The following is a 24,455-nucleotide window of genomic DNA, read 5'->3' on the forward strand; positions in this document are numbered from 1 at the left end:
CGCTGCCTTGGGCTCAGGTCATGATTCCAGGGTCCTGGGATCGAGTCCCGCGTCGGGTTCTCTGCTCAGCGGGGGGCCTGCTTCCCTTCCTCTCTCTCTGCCTGCCTCTCTGCCTACTTGTGATTTCTCTCTGTCAAATAAATAAATAAAATCTTAAAAAAAAAAAAAACTGAAGGGTTTTGAGAAAAGCACAGTGACTACCACGTGTAGGCTGTAAGACCATTTTTTTCCAGAAAGAAATGATAGAATCTGCTGACGGAGTGGGGTATTAGAGAAGTCAGGGGAAACAGCAAGGTTTTTTTTACTCAGTAACTGGAAGAGCAGAAATTGTCATTTACTGAAATGGCAAAGACTGCAGAGCAGATAAGAGGGGGAAATTTAGTTTTGCATATGAATTTTGAGATGCCTATTAACTTCTAAGTGCAGATGTTGATTTCTTTTTTAAGTGAAGATGTTGATTTTCTTAATGTCTGGTTTTTGGAAGAGGAGCTGGCTAGAGATATAAACTTGTGAATCATCAGTGTATAGGTGATTTTTAAAGGCATAAGACAATAGTGAAGGAAAGGGGTTTAAAGACTGACCTCAGCAACACTCCAATATTTAGATACGGGAAAGAAAAGATACCAGCAAAGTACTGTGAAAAGAAGGAGCCATAGAACAAGCAGAGAACCAGGGAGGAGGTGTCCCGAAACCAAATGAAGTGATTCAAAACTCGAGAGGATGAAGGGTTAAGAAGAACAGCCATTGCATTTCGATGGATGCCTTTTGCTGACCTTCACAAAAACTATTTTGGTGGAGTGGTAGGATGGAAAAAAGACACTGAAAACCATATTCAAGAAAGAATGTAAGTTTCTCTCCCAAGAATTTTCAACAATTTCTGTTAAAGAAAGATTAGCTCGGAGACAGACTGGAGGAGAGACGTTGAAGCTCTGTCTGATAAGAGAACAAAAGTTCTCTGGAACTGTGGGAGAGTGGATGAATGAGAAAACTTTAGTGCAACTGCTGGGCAGCACTAAGGGACCATGTGAAGTTATAAGCAAACACGTACACAGAGCTGTGCGCTCTTCTCCAGCCTCTTGTTCAAGTGTTGCAGATACGGCAGAATGTCGCAAGCAGAAATGGGTTTTAAGGCACGATGGCATGAGGAGGCAGAAAAAACTTCGACTACAGAGCATAGTCAAGTTCAATCTTGTGGTTCACTGAACCTGAAAATTCAAAGGGGCAACCAGCATTTCGCGGCTAACAACTCCAGGAGTGTAAAGGAGGCTCTAAACAAAGCAGTTTGTTCCCGGAGAGCAAACACAGCAGTTGAGGGTTCAAACAGTCTGTACTAGGTCAAGTTAGGGGACAGACACTGCCGCATGAGTGCTTCGAAGGCTGGCTGAACCCAGACGCAGAAAGTGACAGGATCTAACAGGGCTCCCTCCGGGACACAGGAGGATGGACTAAGGTTTTAGCGCCGAACTTACAACCAGAGGTTCTGCTGCTTGCGGCTGGTTACTGGAGAGACGGGCATGGTGGCGACAGGCTGTGGAGTGGTCGGCCACCCCCTTCCCTAGCTGCTTCTGGAGTACCGGTACCCCAGCCCCCGGCGTTAGCGGTTCCGGCTGAGGCTCGGGAATGTTTGCCGGGCGTCATGGAGACAGAGGAGCCCCGGCTCAACAAGCGGCCGCGCGGTTGGCTGGCGGCTGGAGACCGAGGAGGAGGGCGGAGGCGGAGGGGAGGGCAGAGGGTTGGTGGAGCAAGAGGAAGCTCCGGACGACGACTAGAAAAAGGAGGCGGGCGGCCCGGGCCCCAGGCCCCTCCCAGGTTCTGAGTCTCCCCGGCTGCAGGCGGATGGATGGGGCTTCTTCAGGCGGTGGCGGCAGCAGTGAAGGTGGCGGCGGCAGCAGCGGCAGCGGCTGTAAGTGCAGCCTCCATAAGCCATCCCTCCTCTCCTGGTCCTGATTGGGATGAGGGGCTCCTAAAGTGTCCCGGGTCCCCTTTCTCTCCTTCCCCTCCCCCATGGCAGAGTACCGCCCGGAAGACCCTTAACTTCCGGGGAGGGGCTGCAAGAGAACGCGCCCGGCTGGCTTCCCCTCCCGGAGAGCGCCGGCCCCCCAAGGCGCATGCGCAGCCGCCCTGCACGGCGTCCCCCCCGTCCCAGCTCGGTCTTTTGCTTTGGCGGTGGCGGCGGCGCGGATCTTCCCCGGCTTACGCGGCGCGCCGGGAATCCGCTGCGGTGTGAGTTCGTCTCGCCCAGTTCGCTCCCGCCCCTTTCTCCTGTCGGTCCCCGAATCCGGGCGGGGTGGGGCTAAACTGACCATCCCCCTGTGGCTCCGCCTCTTTTCCACTTTAGCTCTGGGTTCGGTCCCAGCCTTTGGGGAGGTTCCTGCTCGCACCGCAGTCCAGGTGGTGAGCGAGGTCCTGGGCGAGCCGACCCCATTCGGAGAGACTGAGGGAGGGAAGAGAGACTGGAAGAGGGCATTAATATGAAGGAACGAGGTCCTTCCTGTCCGTGGGAAGATCCCTGGGGGCACATGCCTCCGCACCCCCCCCCCCCCCGAAATGGCCTTGTTTTTGCAGCTTTTCGTGGAAAGATCTCTGGCTTGGATCCCATCTCTGGTCCCCGTTTGCTGTGTGACCTTGGGCGAGTCACTGCCTTTCTCCGCGTCCCTGTTGTCCCCAAAGCTTCCTCCAACGCTAAAACTCTTAATTTTGCAGAAAAGCTTATGCAGTTAGAAGACTGGCCGTCTACTGAGGCCGTTTAGCCCAGATGACGTGGAGTTGACTGAACCTTCTTCAATCTTGGACGGAAGGAGGCGACCTATTTATTGGGTCGTTTTTATTCCTTTACCATCGGTTACAAATTGCATGTCTCAAGACTCATTAATGTTTTTCTAAAATTGTCATGGGATCCTTGTCCTAATTCCTGGTCACTTTTTTAAAAACTAGAGACAGGCTGAGAATTAGAGACATGGTGAGCTTGTGGTGGTATCATCATCTCTGGTCTCGTTACTACTGAGGCTCTCTTTCCTTTGATCCAGATGGTGTGGTGGCTCGATTCTCCCAGTGCCTGGCTGAGTTTCGGACGTGGTTAAGAACCAACTGGTTGAGGTTCAGTGCAGACAAGACGGATGTGATGCTGGTAGGCAGGGGCACACTTGGAGATTAAGGGAGGGAAAATCCAAACTCCCTCAAGTAATACAAATATTACATTACTCTTGCTGTATATTCCAGTGTTTGAGAACTGATGATGGGCCAATAATGTTCAGAGTTTGGGTGAGATAAAAATAACATGTCAACAGTCTTAGGACTTTAAAAATAACAGTTTGTTATAATCCGATAAAATGGGGCCACTGGATAAAACTCTTTATGTAAAAATTATGAAAAAAATCCAAACTGTTTTTTGAAGTACCAAAAGGCTATGTAAGTGTTTTGGGGTGGCATTAATAATAAAAACCAACTAACAAAAAGATGATGCTGATTCTTGCATAGATGTGGGGCTTCTGAATGTAATGCATTACTGCTTTGTAACCTGCATTCTGCCTACTAAAGTAAAGGTAAACTCAATTTATCAGAAACGTCCTTTTTAGGTATTTTGGTATTTAGGTATTTTCAACCAAATTAGATATTTATCAGTTTTTACTTGCATATCATGTTTAGGTTGACACTTTCAAATAAAAATTTTAGTAAATAGTTTACCAAATAGTCAAAAGGGACTCATGAACTCTGAAAATGGTTAAATAGAGAATTTGTTTTTAGGGTTTTAAATGCATTAATCTGTTTCCTTCAAACAGGTCTAGAGTCTAAATTGTTAGAAATATTTTCTTGGAGCATTCTGAGAGGTTCCTGAGTTGCATAACATTTTGTTTATGTAGTATAGGTATATAGTATTTATATTTGAGTCAGGTATTGGTACTGAATAAAAGGTTTTATTTCTTAGGTATATGTAAATTATGAGACTTTTTAATTTATCGGTTAGTTTAAGTACTGGTTGAAGTAAAATTGTGACCTTAAAATGCTTTTGTTAAAAGCAAAATAGTAACTGAAGGGTGTGTGTGTGTGTGTGTGTGTGTGTGTATTATATCCTCTGTAAAAATGTTTAATAACTTTAATGATTTAGTAAATTGCTTAAAAATAACTTCCCAATACAACAGCAGTTTTGAGAAGCTTAAATGTGGTGAAAGTTAATGTTAGTTTGCCTGAAAATAAGGAAGCATTTAGGTGGGGAATGGGAGCTCAAGAGGCATTTATTCAGGCTTTGTATAGTGATTTTTTTTGTTGTTTGTTTTGTTTTGGGACATTAGCCACAAACCTCACATAGGATTGGAATTAACCACACTTTTAAGTTTAACTTTAAATACACAGTTCTAACAGAATACCATTTGGGAGATCACATAATAATCTAATTATTTTAAACAGCTGGTAGGTATTGGTGAATTTTCTCATACCTTTAACTCTGTCATGTCTTGTTTTTAAGTCTTCTAGTATCAGTAGGCATTAAAGATTTATATTTTGTTAACCCAAGTATAAATAATGATTGTTTGCACATAAATACAAAGAAGAAATTTGTTGAATTAATCCAAAATGCTGAAAAACTCAGGGAAATGGATGGAGGTAACAAGGAGATAGATTCTGGTTTAATAAAAAGGAGAATGTTCCAAACATAACAGTTTTTTTTCTGAAAGAGCAGCCTCTTCATCAGACAGTAAGTCATTGGAGTGTTTTAGCAATGGCAGAAAACCCTGGTAGTGGGGACATGTGAGGGATTCCTACCTAGACCAGGTAGAAATTGACTAAAAGACCTCTAAGGTCCCATCTAACACTAAGATTCTGTGGCTAATGAATAGTTAATTTTTACATATTTGATACTGAGGAGATAAGCAAGAGATTTTGAGAAAGGCTGCTTTCCTTAAGGTGGCTTCTAAAATTTTGAAAGACAGTATATCATGAGAATAAAATGGGAATAAAACCATACTGAATGGAGCTGTTTCTCTTTATTTTTAGAATATCTGAACTTAACACTGAACTCACATTTATTAGCAAAGGGAAGAAAAAAATGTAGAGGGAATATTTTCCCCAAATGATAATTCCACTTAAAATTAGTAAAATGATACATAATTCTAATAAACTTAAAAGCCATTTGTCAGCAAGAGGGATACACAGTCAAATAGGTGCCAGATTTGATTTTCCTGACAATTTCAGAATTCATTCAGTACCATAAGGACCATGGTCCTTGGCTTTTTAATCAAAATCAAAGAGTAAATGGGTTTAAGCAAGTGAGTTAGTCCTGTACTTTGTGCTTTGGCAACACTTTCCGATTTTCTTTTTGTGAACTAGCTAAATTTCATATATTAGCTTTGGTAGTTAAATGGGCAATCCTCCTTTATCCCCATGGTATTATAAAGCCTGAGTTTCTACCTCCAGGCTCCTTATTCTGTCTTTACCCACCCCAGATCTATACACATTAATTGTTATTTGCCTTCAGCTGTTTCCATCAAGCACCTCAAAGGCAAAACTATATAAACACAAACTGACTTTTCAGAAAATGATTTTTATTTTGAGTCTGAAGGACTAAGGTAATTCAGTAGGGTAACTCTGTGCCCCTATGCCAAAGTATTTAATCCCCCAAGGAATCCTGAAAAACACTTTTATAGTATAAGTATTCTAAAAAAATAAAATGAAAATACTGTACAGTACAGTTAATGGTAAAAAATTGTTTGTAGATTTGGGAACCTTAAAGTTTTCCTTTCTCTTCTTTCCCTTGCTTTTCTTTCAGTAGAAAATGTGCATCAGATGTTTATGTTTAATTGGTTTACAGACTGTCTGTGGACTCTTTTCCTGTCAAATTACCAGGTAATGTCCTTTCACTTAGCAGCTACTTCATATGCCTATAAATGCACAAATTATTCATGCACAAATTATTGGACATAAGAATTTCAAGTTAATTTTGAATCTTTGGAAAAAGAAACTGTTTAATAGTCTTTAATTTTAAGGGAATACAAATAATTTAAGAAAACAGCCCATACTGCATTATAAGTTAAGTATTAAAGAAAAATTGTATATGTGCACATTTATGCAGTATATTGTAGTGCTGGCATCGCATTATTTGGAAGGAATGACTTTATATTTGACTGGTTGATTTGTTGATCATTTTTTAAATTGCATTAAGAACCCTTGAACATTTGGGGTAAAACGGTCTTTTTGAAATTAAGCTTTTTAAACTCCTGGTTTAGTAGAATATGTTAGTGCATGTTTTAATACCACCTTTGCATTAGCCAGTTTCTGCCTTAGTAATGGAAAGGAAACATGTTTGTTATTTGTAGCCATTGGCCGTGCATTCATTAGAATTGGCATCAAGGCCAATTGGCAGTTCTAGGCCAATATTTTAAAATCTTCAAGTTACTGCCATTTCAGGCATTGCACATAAACAGCTTTTCCCTCTATGCAGTCAATTCAGAGATCCATCAAAGAGCAGCTTTTTCGTACTCACATTTTGAAATTTTCTCTAGTTGTGCAAAATTCAAATGTTGCACAATTATGTTGCTCCTGGCATCTCAGGAAGTATGTGTGGGGAAAAGCAAATGAGATGTGAGGATGGCAGAGTACCTATCCACAGCCCCTTTTCTTAATCTCTGCTCTGACCTGTAATATTTGGGGATGTGGGATTTTACATTTCCTGTCGGGAATCAACCAAGAGAGATACTTGTCAAGAGACGGCCGCTTTTAAAGCGCGCTACTTTGCGTTGTTGCCGTTGTTGCATCACAGCAACATCCGTTTTCCAGCAAATGCACTTCGAAAAGGCCTACATGTAAAATATAACGTATCTTTTCCCTGCAATGTGAGTGCTGGACGCAGCTTTTTTGGCACTTTTCCTTGACCTCTCTGGTCCCCTTAGGGCCCTCTCCAGCTTGGAGTCCTGGATCCGCTAGCGCAGGGGAGGCGCCGCGTCCTGAGATGCCCACCTCCCCCCACCCACTACACCCACCTTGACTCCGCCCCCTCCGCGCTCCTCCCGGGGAAGGCTGCGGCGGGACCGCGCGCGCGCGCCCCTCCTTCCGCGCGCGCGCGCCCCGGCCTTTTCCCTCCAGTCCAGCTCTGCCGGGGCGCCGCGAGGGGGCGGAGTGGGGTGTGGTGGGCGCGTTCGGGCGGCTCCTGCGCGTTCCCGCCGAGACAGCGGCGGCGGGAGCAGCAGAGACGGCGGCGGCTGCGGCGGCGGCTGGAGTCCCGTTGCCGAGTCTCACATCCGGGTTCTGGCCGTGACCCAGCTGCGGCCGCCGCGGAGATGTGACCCGTCAGTACGGCAAATATGGCGGAGGTAAGGGAGCGAGCTCCCCCTCCCCGTCCCGGAGCCGGGCGCCCCTGGGCCCTGGCCGGGGAGGAGTGGAGTGGGCCTGGCTAGGAGAGGCCCAGCCCTGCTGGCGCCACTGCCCACCTGTTGTCCGGAACAGGCCGCGCTCTGGGCGGGAGCTTTCCCTGGAACTTAGTTGGGATGGGTCCGGGGATAAGAGGAAGCGGAGGCGTAGTTGGACTTCGGGAGCAGTTTGAAGGGTCGAGTGCTGCGTAGTAGTGCGTGCGGAGAGAGGTGAAGGGGAGTGGGCGCCCGCGGGGCAGGGACGTCGGTGGCGCAACTTCGCCGGCCGGTGTTAGGGGCCAAGAGAGGAGCTGCTGCTTCCTCTTCTTGCGAAGTTTCTTCCCTCCCTCGCCGAGATGCTGTTGCGCCCTTCCGCGTAACCCCCACCCGTTTGCTCCTGACATCCAGTCTGTTAAATGGGGAAAACGTAAGGCAGAACGGCCTTTAACTCTCGTTTTCCCGATGGTGCTAAGATTTGCGTGGAGAAATAAACATGGCCTTTCTCAGGCCGGTCTTTAGGTTGGGGGAGTCCCCCTATATCTCCGAACAGCTCATTCCTCCTCAGGGTAGAACATTCTTTCTTCACATTTCAGAAGAGTTACTTTCTACCTTTGTCTTTCTTCACTTTCCAGGCATTTCTCTCCACCCCCCCTTCATATTAAGACTATCTATTATTGTTTTTCTCTTCTAATTTTTTTCCCCTTGTAGAAGATTTCTTTTTCTCTTTTTCCAGTAAACGGGTCACCAAAGCCCCCTTTTCTCGGTGGTAATTGTTTTACGTCTTTGGTCTTCAAATCGTGGCGAACAACCACTCTTAATGATTGTTTCGAACTTAGTGTTGTGTCACTGGAGATTTAAATTTTTTTTCTGATTTAAACCACATATTTGATTTTTTTCTAATACTTTTTCCCCGCTTACCGTCAGAAGAATTCCGTTATTCTTCACCCCCTGGAGTTTAAGAAGTGATAGTATTTGGGCTTTTAAGTCTTTTTGAGTCAGAGCCTTACTAAATGTTAAGGCATTTCCTTGTATGAATTACCATTTTCATGGTCTCGGAGACACCCCAAAACAGATTCAGGAATAGGTTTTTGTTTTTTAACCATCCAGCCCTCAATTTTTGTGTTCCTTATTTGCTAAATGAAGTCAGTGGTGAGTTAGTTGGTAATACCATATTATCTCCTTCTTAAGCCTTGGGATAGGAAACCGTGTAGATTATGGAAAAATATTAATTTTTGACGCTTCTTATGTACCTGTTGAGTAGAAGGTCCTTAAAGTTAGCTGTCTTGTGCAGATGCTTTTAGGGGTGCTCCTTCTGCTTTCCCTATGGAAACTGACTTTATATTAATGTAGTGGAGTATTTGCTACTAAAGGAACAAATTTCACTATAGCAGGACTCTTTGCTGCCAGTAATCTTTTTAAAACATTTTAATACTTTTGATTTAAAACTAAATTTAGATCTTAGGTTTATTTCCATTTCTTTTGTTCTTTGTGGTTAAAGAATTGTATTTCAAGGCATATAGATTGGAGAAAACATAGTACTTTGTATTTCACTTAAATGTGAATGGATTCATTCAACTGGGCTGAAACAATTTTAGTCCTGGTAAGATTTTAAGTGTTTCTTTTTTTCATATGTAAGAGAGGGAAGGGGGTCATATGTGGCTGAATTTATCTACATTTTGTCAAATAGTTTTCAGTGGATTTCCTTTTCAGTGAATGCCTATTAAATAAGCAACAGTGTGATAGGTGATAAGGTTTCTTCCCTGGTGGCTGCTCACAATGGTTTGAGCTTTAAGTTCTGTAGTCATATTTTAAGACAACCTATTAGAGAAGGAAAATAACTTAGTTTGCAAATACAGTAAGATTAGGTTTTTAAAGAAACTTTACCCATAAATTTAACTGTTCGCACACAGAATACTTAATATGTAAGTAGTAGTATATTAATATTTTTCTTGTTTTAGAAGTTAAAGATGATTGCATTAATATGAGAGGAAAAACAATATTTTTAGCCAGTAATTATTTATTTACTAATGTTTTCAAGGATATGTTTTAGTTCTCTAAACTAAACTTGGAGAATGGAACGCTCATGTTCAGTCGGAACGCATGGATAGTTCAATTTCGAGAAGAGAAGACCTTTAAAAGAAAAAAAAAAAAGAAGAGAAAACCTGAGCTTTGTTTTCAGTGCATTTATTTAGTAACCTAAAATCTTAAAGAAAAAAAAATTGTCCTTTATAACTCCAGTGGTTTTATTTTTAGTGAATTTGGAGGAAGAACGGGGGATCCTTCTTCATCTATGTCCCACAAAAAAATCTAAAGCAAGTGAAAAGTAAAATTAATTTGTATTTTTCTGATCTCAATATTTTAGTAATTAGGATGATTTTAGAGACTAGTCATTTTAAAAAATTAGGTGGGGAAATGCTTGGTGTATAGAGTTCTATTGTGTGAGCTCTCAGGAGATTTGTTCTTTATGATGCCAATATAAGGTATGTGGTAAAATAAATCATGTCTCTTGTACTTCTGGTTAAGTAGACTTGAACATTGAAGCTAACTGGTGAAATGACAGAAAATGCAAAGCAACAATATACATTTATTTGTTAAATCTTAGGGGAAAACAGGTTATTGAGGAAATATGTCTCTGGAGAAAAATGTAGATATTATGTTTCTGGGGTTTTTTTTATTGTTGTTATTTTTTCCATAGGAGAATGACCCTGACCTTGTTTTTCCCAAGAAATGTTTAATTCCTGAATACAAATTGATTTAGATGTAAATAAAATATACTACTTTTTCACATTTGATCTGATCATCTTAGGCAGTAGGAAGTATATATTTAATGGTTCCTCAAATTGTGATAACATTTAAAACATATTTAATGTGCCTAAAAGAAATGGTACATACTCCCTTTCTTAATAGTTTTTGGTACTATTTCTCATTACTTATCCCTTAGAATTATTTATCAACCTTCTAAAAGGAGGTTCTCCTAGTCACACTTAAATTACAGGGTAGTTGCAGTTTTACAGCGGCAATAAGAAAGAAAGCGTAAGAGGAAGAAATCGTTGATCCTTTGGGTTTTGTAAGGAATGTGGTGTAGGGACCTTTGGGAATGAACAATTTGTCTGTTATTTCAGAGTTTGTAAACACAGAAGGGACTTTTCTTTTCCAGGGGGAAAAAAAAAAGCCACAGCATAGTGCAAGACCTATCTTTTCATCTCTGCTGTATTGTTACATAAAGAGAAAAAAAATTTAATGAACTTCTTTTCTGTATTTTAAGTATTTAAAATTTTTCAGAAATGATGTACATAATTTGTTTATTCACTATTACATCCATTTGTTTATTTTTCTTGAAAACAGATTGCTTAGTGGTTTTTAGTGTATTTGAATTTAATTTTTTAAGGAAATAGGATCATCTTGACCGCTCTTCTTGATAGTGTTAATTTCAGTTGTAAGCAAAACTTGTTTCTCTGCAATGAATTTAGGCCTTAAATAATTCTCTGTAGTGGTAGTGAATTTTTTTAATATTTATACTTCAGTGTATTAGGATTTATCCAGAGTAATCAAGAACACCAATGTATGAGAATCTAATAAAGTTAATTCAGAAGGAGTGATAAAGTGCTTGGTAAGGTAGGAAAGGTTAGCTGGAGGAGATACAGAAGTGGGTTACTTTTAGAGACTTTTTGTATAGAAGACTAATCAGTTTCTCAAATCAGAAATAAAACACTGCCCCCCCCAAAAAAACAAAAAACAAAAAAGAAAACACTGCCATTGAAGCAAGAAGCTTAATAGTAAAAGCAGAAAAGTAATCACATATATAGAAATTTCTTGCTTGAGTCCCTGTATATTTCAAAAGATTCACAAATCTTTTCAAAATTCATTGCAGTGATTAAACTGTTAAAAGTACTGGTCATCACTGGGGACCCATTCTCTTTGACTTATTCTATGGCTTTTAAGAATGACTTAAAATTATGTTTGTGTAGATAGGAAATTCATAAAGTAGCACCCTCCAGAAAGCTTTTTGCAAATAGAGATCATTTTTTTCCAAAAGTCCTAGATGAAAAAAAAAAAAAAAAAATGAGAAGAGGCTATTAAACATATCCCATCCCTTTAGCTAAGTATTCCTTAGTAGTAATATGTCTTTTGAGGAAATCATATTAAAAGTAAAGAACTTAGATCTCAGAGGAAATTGAACTAGAAGGAGTCTAATTCTTTCTATCTTAGGGAAAATGAAACTGAGCAGAGTTAATGCAGTTTGTCCTAGGTTGTACATTTAGGCTGTGGTACAATTAAGAGTGGGGCCTAGACTTCAGAATTCCTAGTGTTTAATAATAGCAATTCATCCTATGAATTATTATTACTGTAGTTAGTTTGCTAGTTTTACCACCAAGATTTTCTTAATCTTTTTTATGGCCCAGAATTCCTCAGGGTTTGAAATAAGTGACTTAGTTTTATATGGAGGAAGAGAAATGGTGAGCACGGTTCCCCAGTCTTCTCCACCTGGAGAAGGGCCTCTAACTCCTTTCTGGTTTCTATCCCCGTAACTGTGAGAATCTCTGATTTAGTGTCTAAATTACTAAGTAAATGATGATAACAAAGAAATGGTGATGGAATTGGTTTGAGGGGAGAAATTAGTTCAGACAGTTATTTTCATTGAAAATAGCTTTTGATTACCTGGGCTATAGGAATCTAATGATTACTTCATGCTTTTACTACTTTATTTTTTTTAATAATGGTAATATTCTAGATTACTGTGTTCTAGAAAAATACAGAAGAGAAACATTTGGACAAATCTGAGGCATTGAATTTGTTACAGCTATTAGCAACTTGAACAGCTAAGTCATATATATGGGTGAAGGTACAGAAGTTAACAATTTCATTTTTAAATTTGATTTAGCCTACTCATACTTTGTGTGACTGTCTAGTGTTATGTTTTCCATCTCAGATATTTATGTTTGCACCTAAAAGAAAACTAGGTTATTTTTCTAAATTACATACTTGTTTTAAAAAAAAAAAGTGGCAAGTATTAAGTTTTCTTAAAAATCGCAAGTAGAGGAAGAAAATAAAAATAGCTAATAATAGCCAATAATTCCACAGGATAATCTCCACTGACTTTCTTTAAAAAACAAAATGGTAATGCTAACAAGTGGCTAGAAAATTCCAACAGTGTAGAAAGGTATACAATGAAACAACAACAACAACAAAAACAAAACAAAACCCTTCTCTCCCCTACCTGTTTCCTAGAGGTAATTACTATTAATAGATTCTTGTATATACTTTTGGAGAAAAAAGTTTTCATGTGTATTCCAGTCCAGTTTACCCTTCTTCTATACTTTTTTTTTCATTTCTAATATATGCATAAGTAAATATGTATATATGGTTTTTATTTATATCTTTTTCTCATTCGCCACAGATTTTTGTCTCATTCTTTTTAGTGGATTAATGTGTTTAACTATTTGGAAGACTTGTATTTCATTTCTAACTAATTAAATGATAGACATTAAAATTTTTTTCCAGCCTTTTGCTATAAACCACTTTATGGTAATGACTTATAGATATATCTTCGTATGCTTTTTTAGGCATATCAGTAGGGTAATTTTATATTAGCAAAATAATCACTAGAATGGGTAAACAAACTCGTTTTTCTACTGATAATGTGTAAGTGCATTTTATTTTTATTATCTTTATTTATTTATTTTTAAGATTTTATTTATCTGACAGAGATCACAAGTAGGCAGAGAGGCAGGCAGAGAGAGAGAGGGAAGCAGGCTCCCTGCCGAGCAGAGAGCCCGATGCGGGACTCGATCCCAGGACCCTGAGATCATGACCTGAACCGAAGGCAGTGGCTTAACCCACTGAGCCACCCAGGCGCCCGATTTATTTATTTATTTTTAAAGAGCCGAAGGCAGAGGCCCAACCCACACTGAGCCACCCTGGCGCCCCGTTTTTATTTTTTTTAAGATTTTATTCATTTATTTGAGAAAGAGTGGGGGAGAGTTTGAGAGGGGAGTGGGTCAGAGGGAAAAGCACTGGGAGCCCAATGTGGAACTTAATCCTGGGACTCCAGGACCATGACCTGAGCCAAAGGCAGTTGCTTAACATACTGAGCCACCCAGGCACCAAGTATGAGTGCATTTTAAATACATTTTAATCTCCAATGAAAAAATCTTTACTACTTGAATTTTATAGTTTGTACTTTTTCTAAAATAGTTACTGTTATAAGTGAATACCTGCTTAACAGCTTTAGTTTTATTTTTCCCCTCCTTCCCCCTTTCAGTTTACTGTGTCATTAATGATAGATGTTTCAGGTTTTTCTGGAGAATATTGTTAGAGATACCAGTTTCTTACAAGACATAAATAATAGTTTGACATGACAGATGACAACTTGCAGTCACATTTTAAATATGCTTTGAACAGATGAAAACCATTTTAAAAAGAAAGAGAAATTAACAGGGAGTAAGGAGAGAGGTAAAGAGAAAACATTTTTAATATATTTGTTTCCTTGGAAGATATGGAAGCATTCAGGTCCTAGATTTCAGTTCCACCTTCAACACCTACCATGGAAGCTTGATAAGTCACTATCTCTCCTTGGGTTTGCTAATCTATAAAATAAGTAGGCAGAGCAGATGTTATTGCCAGGTATATAGTTATGATCAAGTAACTTATTCATTTGAAAAAATGTAGTACTGTATCATTGTAAGCTGGTTCTGCTCTTCTCTTAAATACCTAAATAAAAAGTGTTCTCATTTCATACTCAAATTTCCTGTATTATGATACTAAATTCTTATTTTGAAAAATAATTGTCTGTTAGCTGGGCAAAGGTAATATTTATAGTATAAACTGTTTTCAAATGCCAGGTTTCTAGAAGTTTTATTTTTAATTTAATTGAATAGAATTAACTTTCAAGAAACTAATCACTCTCATGCTCCCCAGACTGAAATAATGGAATTTTATTTTGCACATAGAACACTAAAATACATGTCTAGAGGCAAACAATCCCACTTCCCCTCCCCCATCCTAATCTAGGTATACATCAGTCAAACACAGTTCTTGAAACTTTCCAGTATTTCTGACGTAAAATGACTAATGCTATCTTTGAATAATGGGTGTTCCACTTTATGTCAGCTAAGCTTACACATGCTACTGGTCCTGTAAACATTGGTATCTTAATTACTGGAGAATATTCGGGATCTTTTTCAGAACTTATTAAAGTGATAGATAACTTTACCCATAGAACAACAGTCATTATGGTACTGGCATTTAGTGCTGTTTGAGGCCTTTCACAAACTATAAACACCATTCATCATCCAGTATCTTCATTATTGCCAATATCTAACATCTGTGAAAATGTGCCTTTTATTCTTCTATAGGATAATATTTCTATCAGGAACTCCTTTTTTATAAGACTGTTAAGTGGAATAATTATTAGAGTGCTTTTAAAAAAAAAACAAAAACCTAAATGTTCAAAGAGCCATTTCTTTTAAACTCCTAATTTGAAAGAAATGCTGGTTTTTCTTGTGTCTGCCCTGTAAATCATTTTGAAAGTTTACTAAAAAGGAAAAACAGTCCTCTGAGGCTACTTGGGGATGGCAAACCTGGGACCAGATGAAGATAATCATTATTGCTGTAGCCTTGGGCAGAGATTGTTCTTAAACTTGGGAAATAAAGTAAAATTGCATGACATAAAAGTGGATTAACACTTGAAAATATTGATTTGCTCTGTAATAATTTGTGTGGTGGTTAAATCCATTTTGAGCTGGAAATATGTAGCTCTGCCCAAAAGATGTTAAGCAACCTAGAAACCCTTTTTATAGTTACATTACTCTATCATCCTGCTCTCCAGCTTCCTATTGGAGGAATAGAATTAAAAAGTAGCACTGTTTGGACTCTATTGTGGCAAAGTAACTTTTAAGTAAAAGCAGTGGTGTGACACTTGAAAATATATAACACTGAATACTGTTAGTCTTCTATTAAAATTAGTTGATGTTATAGTCCAGAATCATTTTAAGCATTAGAAGGAAAAAGAAATAGGACCCTTGGAAAAGTGTGCTTCAAAAGAATCTAAGTTATCATGTACAATCTAGAATGTCATACTTAGTACAATAGCATAATAAAGACACTTTTCAAAATGGAGTTCTAATACCTCATAAGAAATTTGTCTAAGATGCCTACTTTTGAAAAATTAGGCACTTTCCTCATTTTATTTTGTTTTTCTTGGCTCTCTGCCCCCTAGCAGAAAGAGGGAAAATACTGATCTTCCTCGACTCGTGATGGGGTTATGTCCTCATAAGCCTGTCATAAGTTCAAAGTATCATTAAGGGGGTACCTGGGTGACTCGGTTAAGTCTCTGCCTTCAGCTCAGGTCATGATCCCATGGTTCTGGGATTGAGCCCCACATTGGGTTCTCTGCTCAGCGGGGAGGCTGCTTCCCCTTCTCTCTCTGCCTGCCTCTCTGCCTGCTTGCTTGTGATCGATCTCTCTGTCAAATAAATAAAATCTTAAAAAAGTATTAAGTCAAAATTCATTTAATGTACCTAACATACTGAATGAACGTCTTAGCTTAGGCTAGCGTATCTCATACATGCTCAGAATACTTATATTAGCCTACAGTTGGGTAGAATCCTCTAACACAAAGCCTATTTTATAATAAAATGTTAATATCTCATGTAATTTATTGAATACTAGACTGAAAGCAAACAACAGAAAGGTGTGTGGGTACACAATGGTTATAAATGTATTGGTTGTTGTTTACCCTCGTAATCACATGCCTGACTGGGAGCTGCAGCTTGCTGCCAGTGCCCAGCATCACAAGATAGTATCATACCACATATTGCTAGCCCAGCAAAAGATCAAAATTTGAAGTTGTTTCTACTGAACACGTATTGCTTTTGCACTGTGGTAAAGTCGAAAAACCGTTAAGTTGAGCCATCAATGTTGGAAACTATGTATTAGAATAACCCTACCTTTTTGCCAGTGCTTTTGGCCTTCTAGCATCTCTGACTTTTAATGGGCATGAAGTAGCTCTGAATGAATAGGAAAGGTTTTAAGGTTTTTTAAAGGTTTTAATTTAATTATGTCACTTGAAGCATATTTAGTTTTTGGTATTTATGGAAGTGTGTTTGTAGATGATTTGTTTGTAGTTGTGAATGAACTAAATTTAGATAAAATAGAGCCATGAATTGTCAAGTGGTGATACTACTAAAATAAATTGCTACTTACCTATTTTATCTTTAAATTTTCTGAATGCTTACAGTTAAATATATGAGGAGTAGAATGCTACGGTAGAAGCAGCGTTGTAACTGGAAATGTTGGTAATTTTTCCGTCAGATAACCTCTCTAGACTTCAGCTTGAAGCTTACTAATTCTGTAATGACTTAAAAATATGTTGTCTGTGAGTAAAGTTAACCTAGTGTACTGTTAGTGCTCAGTAACATTTTACTTTTCCCTTTTGCTTTCTTAAAATATAACTTACTTAAAATAATGTCTTAAAAGTGTTTTGGCCTCCCTTCTCCCACACTTTAAGCCAGAGACCAGTTTCATAGCAAACCTTGTGTATAATTTCCTCTGTCTTCATTGGAGAAAATATTTTAGAAAGTTCCAAGATCTCAAATCAGATCTCTTAAACTATGAGATGTTATGAGACCCATATTTGCCTTCAAAATCTGAATCAATTCCTTATCATCTTTGTTTCTAGATTCAGGAGTATTTGAAATTTTTCTCTACGTTTAAATAAACATAATGTCAGAAAAAGGATTATATGGAAGGTTTTAATTTTTCTTGGACAATTCAGACATTAGAACTTACTGTGGTTTTTGGTATCATGCTTGTCATTGAATAATTCTGTAAATTTTGTAAAGATCTACTACATAAAGATGATCATTTTTCTTCTTTTCTTCCCCTCCCCCAGCCATCTGTTGAGTCTTCAAGTCCAGGTAAGTATTTTCTATATTTTCTGTAATCTCTATTTGACTAACATTTGTCCTATGAGTTATAAAAAGGCTTAGAAGAGTTAGACTATCATCTGACTTGCTTTTCTTCTGAATGCTTCTTTTCTCTGGGGAAAAAGAAATGGATGAAATATTTGACTGCCCATGAAAGTACAGGTGAGGCTGCTGTGAGTTCAACCTCGTGACTATTTGTGGGTTCATTTTTTTTATGAATTACTATGTGTGTTTCTTACAGGTTTTAATTGCTATTTGATTTCAAGTATATATGAAGTATTTTTTCAAAAGGAGTCACTACTTAGAAATACTTACTTGTGGAGGAAAGTCAAAAGTATTTGAGAAAAAAATTAATGCGTTTAATGAGGGAGAAAGTAAAACAAGAACATTTAAAAATGAATATTTAAAGTTGAATTAAGGTTATGTTTAGATTCAAACCGTATAGTGTTGGCGTATCGTGTTCTCTTACAAATACGGTACAGATTCACTTTTTCTTAACTTAGAGGTTGCAAACATGTGATACTTGAACCATATCTGGGCCACAAATGTTTTTTGTGTGGCCAGTTGCAGTGATCTTAAAAATTAGGATGTTTTGAGGTACCTGGGTGGCTCAGTGGGTTAAGCCTCTGCCTTCAGCTCAAATCACGGTTTCAGGGTCCTGGGATTGAGCTCCGCATCGGGCTCTCTGTTCAGTGGGGAGCCTGCTTCCCTGCCCTCTTTCTGCCTACCTCTCTGCCTACTTGTGGTGTCTGTCTGCCAAATAAATAAAATCTTAAAAAAAAAAAAATTAGGATGTTTTATATAAAATCAGTATTTAGGCTTCTCACAGTTAGAGGTTCTGGCACTACTGAGTATAACATACCTGTGTATCAACAATTGGTTGGAGCTAAAGAGCACTCAGGAAAGAGTCCAGTCTTTGCCTCAGTGTGCAGGGACTTCAAGAGAAAGGACTGCCTTCTGTAATGTAGTACGTGAATTAAGGAACAGCTCAATATAGCATAAGAGTCAGAAAGGGAGTTCTCTGAGACATGGTAATGTTTTATTTGAAAACATAGATATTAAATATTTAGATATGATATATTACTGAATTTTCCAGATTATTGAAGCAATCTTCCTGTGTTTTAAGTTTTGGAAAGAATGTTTATAAAAATGGTTAATATATGCCATTTTTAATGGTTTGGGGTCCTTTTCATGAACACAGCTCACTGTACTCTGTGTAGTACAATGAATTAAGTAGGAGCTAGACTAGAATAATCTAGATCCCTTCTGAATGACTAGTGTGCTCAATTGACTGTGAGTTTTGTCATATTTATTTCAACTGCAGATGTCTTCTTTTTCTAATGTGCTTGGAAATAAAGTATATTATTTCTGAAACTCAAGGATTTTTTTTTTAACTTCCTAGTTTATAAATATGTTCAGGATGGTTGAGGTTGGAAGTAATCTGACCTCAGATAAATAGTAGATTATTGTATCTTTTTTAGGACATGGAATTGTTCCCAATATTTTTTTTTCTTTCAACACAGATATCTTTTCATGGAAAAAATAGATTCTGGTTGTTTTTGTTAATGTTGTCATACTGCAAATAGACTGAGTTTTAGATATATATATTTTTAAAGATTTTATTTATTTGACAGAGAAAGAAAGAGGGATCATAAGTAGGCAGAGTGGCAGGACGAGGGAGAAGAAGGCCCTCTGCTAAGCAGAGTCCAATGCTGGGGCTCAGTCCCAGGACCCTGTGATCGTGACCTGAGCTGAAGGCAGATACTTAACTGACTGAGCCACCCAGTCCCCCCTAGATATTTTTCTATGGATTTTTGAGACATTCATCAGTTAATATTTAGGCACAAAAAAAGTAATTACTTCAAAAGTGATATTAATAAATAGCTTTCTCATTTTCCCCTTGCATTTGAATCAGCTTAGGCTGAACTGGAATAGTGGAACTTGAAGAATACAACTATCATTGATGGCCTTTACTACCTGCTGAATGCTAGTTTTTTTTTTTATTTTCCAGACTAAGGATTTTGAAGTATTGTTTATAATATCAGGCTTCTGCCCAGAGGGAATATATATTGCTCTTATAAGTAATACTGATTGTAGGCAATTAACAAAAGTTGGTGGGAAAAGAGTAGGAATAGAGGCTTCTGTGTAAAAAAATTTTGGTCCACTGATAAAAGGCAGTGGCCTTTGTAACATCTGTACTTTTGGAATTGATGGTACTAATAATAGTCACATGACCCAGGCTCAATGGTTTGTCTGTAGACTTTACCAGTGTAAACCTGTGGAGGCACAATACAAGGTTTTACCTGTAAGACTAGTAACCATTAGAGGGGGTAAAGATTTAGGGAAGGGAAGGAAATAAAATTATTTAATAAGTGCACATGATATAAACAATTTATTTTTTGAATCTTTGAAAAGATATAAGGTAACTTTTAGTAATTTCATAGTAAGATGTAATTTTATGAACAAACTGACCTTTGCCTTAACTCTAAATAAAAATATTTATTTACACAAAGCACCAGATTCCCTCCCTCTAATGATTTATTTAGGGATTTTTACCTCTAGGAGACAGCCTAACAATAGGTCTAATAATTAACAGAAAGGAATAGGATGGTTAATTGGTTTCAAAAAGGTAAAAAAAGTCAGATAAAACCAAGAAGTCAGGTTAAGGCAAGAAAAGAAGTGAAATTGAAAGTAGGAAACAGTGCGGTGTATATGCAGAGAAAGAATTGGGAGTGAGAAGGGGAAAAGGTTTACTACCCTTTGTTATTTCATGTAGTGAGAGGGTGAGGTGGTAAAGCTTTAAATATAATAGGCTTTGCAAATGACAACAAAATGGGAGACTTTAGGTCAGTAATAGAATACTAATAACTTGATGCTGTGTATTCATGTGAGTTTTGTTTTGATTTTTAGTTAGTGAAAATGCATAAGTAGTTAGGAATTAAGCATAATTAGATTTTTGTAGTATTTGCGTTCATAGGGAATTGTATTATGATTAGGATAATAGTACATTCAGGGTGGTGGTGTGAGGTGGTTTTAGGATCTTTCTCCATATAAAGGAGAAGAAAAATACAGCATCACTTGTAGGAATACATGATTATTGACTAAGCGTCCTGGAAGATTGCTGGGTGAACTAAAAAGTTCTGGGAGTATTTTTCATTAAAAGCTCAAGAAGAGGGGATAATGTTTGGGACAAAACTGCAACTAAATTAGGGGTTCTCAAACTGCTCTCTTACAAAACTCTTGTTTCAGTGAGTACCAGTCCCTCAGCTGGTACTAAGATGCCCTATTAAAATTATGCCTGGCTTTTCTTAATCCAAAGAAACTGATAGTATATGTGATATGAAATAGATTTTTATTTTTTAATAGATTTTTATTTATTTATTTGACAGAGGGAGACACAGTGAGAAAGGGAACACAAGCGAGCAGGGAGCCTGATGCCGGGCTCGATCCCAGGATCCTGGGATCATGACCTGGGCCAAAGGCAGATGCTTAATGACCGAGCCACCTAATTGCCCCTGTATTTTTATTTTTAAGTCATTCTAAAACTTGGATAGTTCTTTTTAACTCATTTGTGTTATAAGGTGGTACCTGATTTAGAAATTATGTATTTAGTTATTTTATATTTAATACCAGTATTGTGCTCTTCAAAGAATAGAAAGACTTCTGAGTGTTTCACCACCTGGCCTGGCTTAGTAAAAATAGGTTCTCTTCAAGGCCCCTGGGTGGCTCAGTTAGTTAAGCATCTGGGCCTTGATCTCAGCTTAAATCTTGATCTCCAGGTTGTGAGTTCAGGCTCCATGTTGGGCTCCATGCTGGGTGTAAAGCCTACTTAAATTAATTTTTTTGTTTTTCTTTTTCTTTTCTTCTTCTTCTTCTTCTTAAGAAAAATCAGTTCTCTTCAAGTATTCTTTGAGGCAAGATACCTACTGTCTCTGAGGCTGGGGCTTGTAGGAAGCTTGAAGTATAATAAAAGCAGAGACATTGGAATTAGCAGACCCAGGATTTAAATTCCATCCTTGCCACCCCATTGGCTCTATGGGTTTGAACATGCTGCTTAAACTGTCTGAGCCTCAAGTTTTTGTTTTTGCTCATAGGATTGTTTGAAGATTAAATAAGATATAATGTATGTATGTTTAATGTATATAATGTATGTGGCAAAGATTAAATAAGATATAATGAGTATGGTGTGCTTGAGCCATAGTATTAGGCACACAATAAGCTCTCAAATGGTTTTTACACTGAAAATTGAGGAAGATGACAAGACCCCTGAGCCTTGGGCACCCTTTATCCCTAATAGTCTGTTTTTCAAAAAATCAACCTTTGACTCTGTTTTACTTACTGGTTCTCTTAATGGACTGAAGGAAGAGTATATTGGTATTATATATTCTAATTAATGATATAACCTTTATTAACTTTATTTTAAAAATTGCTAATTGATTTTTTAAATGTTAAATAACTTCTTTATTAGTAAAAAAAAAAAAAATGCTTTTGCAAACTTAAGTCCAGGTTTGGCAATAGCCAAATGTGGGAATAGTTTATAGAATGATTGTGCCGAACACTTGCAGTCTAAAATTACAGGCTTGACCCTACTGAGTACAGCAGTATTCCCCAGCCACATGCTAAAAATAGATGAGCTTACACATCAGTGCCTATTGGAGTATTTTTAATGACTTTTATAAGAGTTCTGTATGCAGTTTTTAATAAATTTTGCTTTTATATTCTGTATCAGAATTATTTTCTGAAATAAAATAAGTTTAAAACAGCTACCTATATGTTAAAATACATTTTCATGGAAGAACTAATAAAATAATATTTGAGTGCAGCTATATTTTCATCAGACTATTTATTCATATGACTTTGTATTTCACATGACTTTGTATTCTCATGGGCCATAAGGGTTCATGCTCATTGGGTTTATTAAATATCAAATGATTAAGAATTGTGATTTTTCCCGCATGAATGATCTTTCTATTTTTGATATGACCCTTTATTCTTTGCAACTGAAATTTCATGCTTAGATGACAGTACTCTTTTTAAAAGCTGTGTATACTTTTTTAAAAGCTATACTCTCCTCCCATCCTTCATCCTAGTTGTAAGTTTAACTGTGAATATAAAGAGGTGAAACAGGGGTAAAAAGTAATCCCTTAGAGACAAGAATTTTTGGGGGTGTTGGTGATGTGTGTAAGGGCAAGAATTTTAGAAAACAAATAATACTCAATGGGCATAGCTTTTCCCTGATACTTTTATTTGACTTGTATCCAGCTTCATATAGCGTACACATTAAGTTACTATTAATAACATTTAATTTGGTTTACCACACTTTTAAAATATTCTTTACCAGGAGGTTCAGCAACATCAGATGACCATGAATTTGATCCATCAGCTGACATGCTGGTTCATGATTTTGATGATGAACGAACATTAGAAGAGGAAGAAATGATGGAAGGAGAAACAAACTTCAGTTCTGAAATAGAGGATCTTGCAAGGGTAAATAACACTAAGAGCTAGAGAATGTAGTAGTCATGGGTTTTTTTGGGGGGAGAGAGGAAATACTTGAAATTTTGGTTCTCTGTGTTTGTTTTAGGTGAAAAGTGGTATTGTATATAATTGATACTGAAAATTTTTGTGGTCATAGGTGTGATATTTAAAGTTTGAAATGTAAGGCATTTTTTAAAAAGAAATAACTATTTGGGTGGCTCAGTTGGTTGAATCTGCCTTCGGCTCTGGTCATAATCCCCACATCCTGGGATCGATCCTACATCAGGTTCTCTATTCAATGGGGTATCTGCTTCTCCCTCTGCCTTTGCCTCTCCCTCTGCTTAACCTCTCTCTCTCAAATAAATAAATAAAATAAAATAAAAAAAACATTGCTACTTTATTGTGATGTTTTAGTTTAACTTGAGGAAAGCCCCCTTACTTAATACCATGTAGAACAGACTTTAACGATACAAGTTAATGAGAGATTACCCAGAACAGGTGTACTGACAGTCCCTAATATACCAGTATATTGTCAGCCATGTTTTATTTAGCTTTTAGTCTTTTCTCAGAGGGAAATGACAAGGAACATTTGTTTTATAGGGAATCATTACCCGTTACATCAGAATATTTGGGGACAAATAGAAATCCATCTTGAACTAACTTAGGCAAAATGAGGAATTTAAGGCTCATGTAATTTTATTAAGGGCAGGAGGATATCTAGGCCTTAAGGACTCAAGTGCCATCAGAAGATATTTTCTGTTTCTGCCGATCTACATGGTGGCATCCTTTTTCAGACCAACTGTCTTTATATGCTTTCAGTTTCCAGGTATCCCAAGATGTACTGCTTTAGATAGTCTTAGGTTTCTTTAGCTGCCACTGGTACAGATTTGGAAACAAACTATGACCAGGCTTGGGTCATGTGCCCATTCCAAACCTATGGCCAGAAAATGCAGTGATTCCAATTGGATCAGATGTTATATAGTTTAGAAGGTGAGCTTTCAGTCAAAATACGTGTTTGGAAAGAAGGAAGCATTTCCTGGAAGAAGATGAATATAGAAGTTGAAAGAAAAAGGATGGGAGGGACGGGGGTGGGGCAGACAACAATGAATTACCCTTACAAAATACTTGTTAAATCTTATGTACTTCGTTAGTGCATAGTAGGGATATAATAAATGCTACTTGAATTTGAAACTGAGGATTCCTTGGCAAAATTGAGTTTGGTTTTTACTGTAGTTATTACTGCAAGATCTTTGCTTTATACTTTACATCAAGTAAGATATTTTTCATACTAATGTAAAACTCTGTTGTATTCCTCAGTGGGTCTTGATTGTTGCTTACAAACTTGTTGCATTCTTACTTGATATTAGGTGACAGAGGTTAAGTTAAAAGTTAATAACCTAAGCAAAAGCATAAAAGATCTATATATTCTTTGTTTTTAAAATTAAGCAAGTATTTTCTTGATGGAGTGGGCAAGGAGATTTTGTTTACATGTGATAGAGTGCACCTAAAATTAACTTTGAAGTTTATTAGAACTTTATTAGAGCTTTATTGTTTTTAACTTTGGGTTTTTTTTGTTGTTGTTGTTTTGTTTTTTGTTTTTTAGTGTTGTTTTTATATTTTTTTTAGAACTTTTTTTAGAAGTCCTATGAATGTGCATCTGTATTTAGTTTAAGTTCTAATTATACTACACATGAATGATAGCAGGGGATTCCAT

General features: G+C 37.6%; 2 protein-coding genes across 27 annotated transcripts in view; one reads left to right on the top strand and one right to left on the bottom strand.

Moving 5' to 3' along the window:
* Nucleotides 1-1,638, bottom strand: part of DNAI4 (dynein axonemal intermediate chain 4) — a gene marked incomplete at its 5' end in the record, with an annotated part of 81,996 nt that extends 80,358 nt beyond the window's left edge. The window contains 2 exon segments of the mRNA XM_082686390.1: nt 1,470-1,554; nt 1,557-1,638. Coding sequence (XP_082542516.1) covers nt 1,470-1,554; nt 1,557-1,638 — 167 coding nt within the window.
* Nucleotides 1,621-24,455, top strand: part of MIER1 (MIER1 transcriptional regulator) — a gene marked incomplete at its 5' end in the record, with an annotated part of 57,433 nt that continues 34,598 nt past the window's right edge. For 2 of the 26 annotated variants that reach the window (XR_014299613.1, XM_082686391.1), the window contains 6 exons: nt 1,621-1,903; nt 3,027-3,127; nt 5,765-5,838; nt 17,230-17,254; nt 17,389-17,425; nt 22,605-22,750. Coding sequence is in view for 23 of the 26 variants with exons in the window: in XM_082686391.1 (XP_082542517.1) it covers nt 1,621-1,903; nt 3,027-3,127; nt 5,765-5,838; nt 17,230-17,254; nt 17,389-17,425; nt 22,605-22,750 (666 nt within the window). Of the gene's footprint in view, nt 1,904-2,030; nt 2,224-3,026; nt 3,128-5,761; nt 5,839-6,802; nt 7,302-17,229; nt 17,255-17,388; nt 17,426-22,604; nt 22,751-24,455 lie in introns of those variants that run through there. The other 24 variants (XM_082686401.1, XM_082686412.1, XM_082686409.1 and 21 more) reach the window with 24 other exon arrangements.

Source organism: Mustela nivalis (assembly GCF_964662115.1).
Source record: "Mustela nivalis genome assembly, chromosome: 10".
Classification (NCBI taxonomy): domain Eukaryota; kingdom Metazoa; phylum Chordata; class Mammalia; order Carnivora; family Mustelidae; genus Mustela; species Mustela nivalis.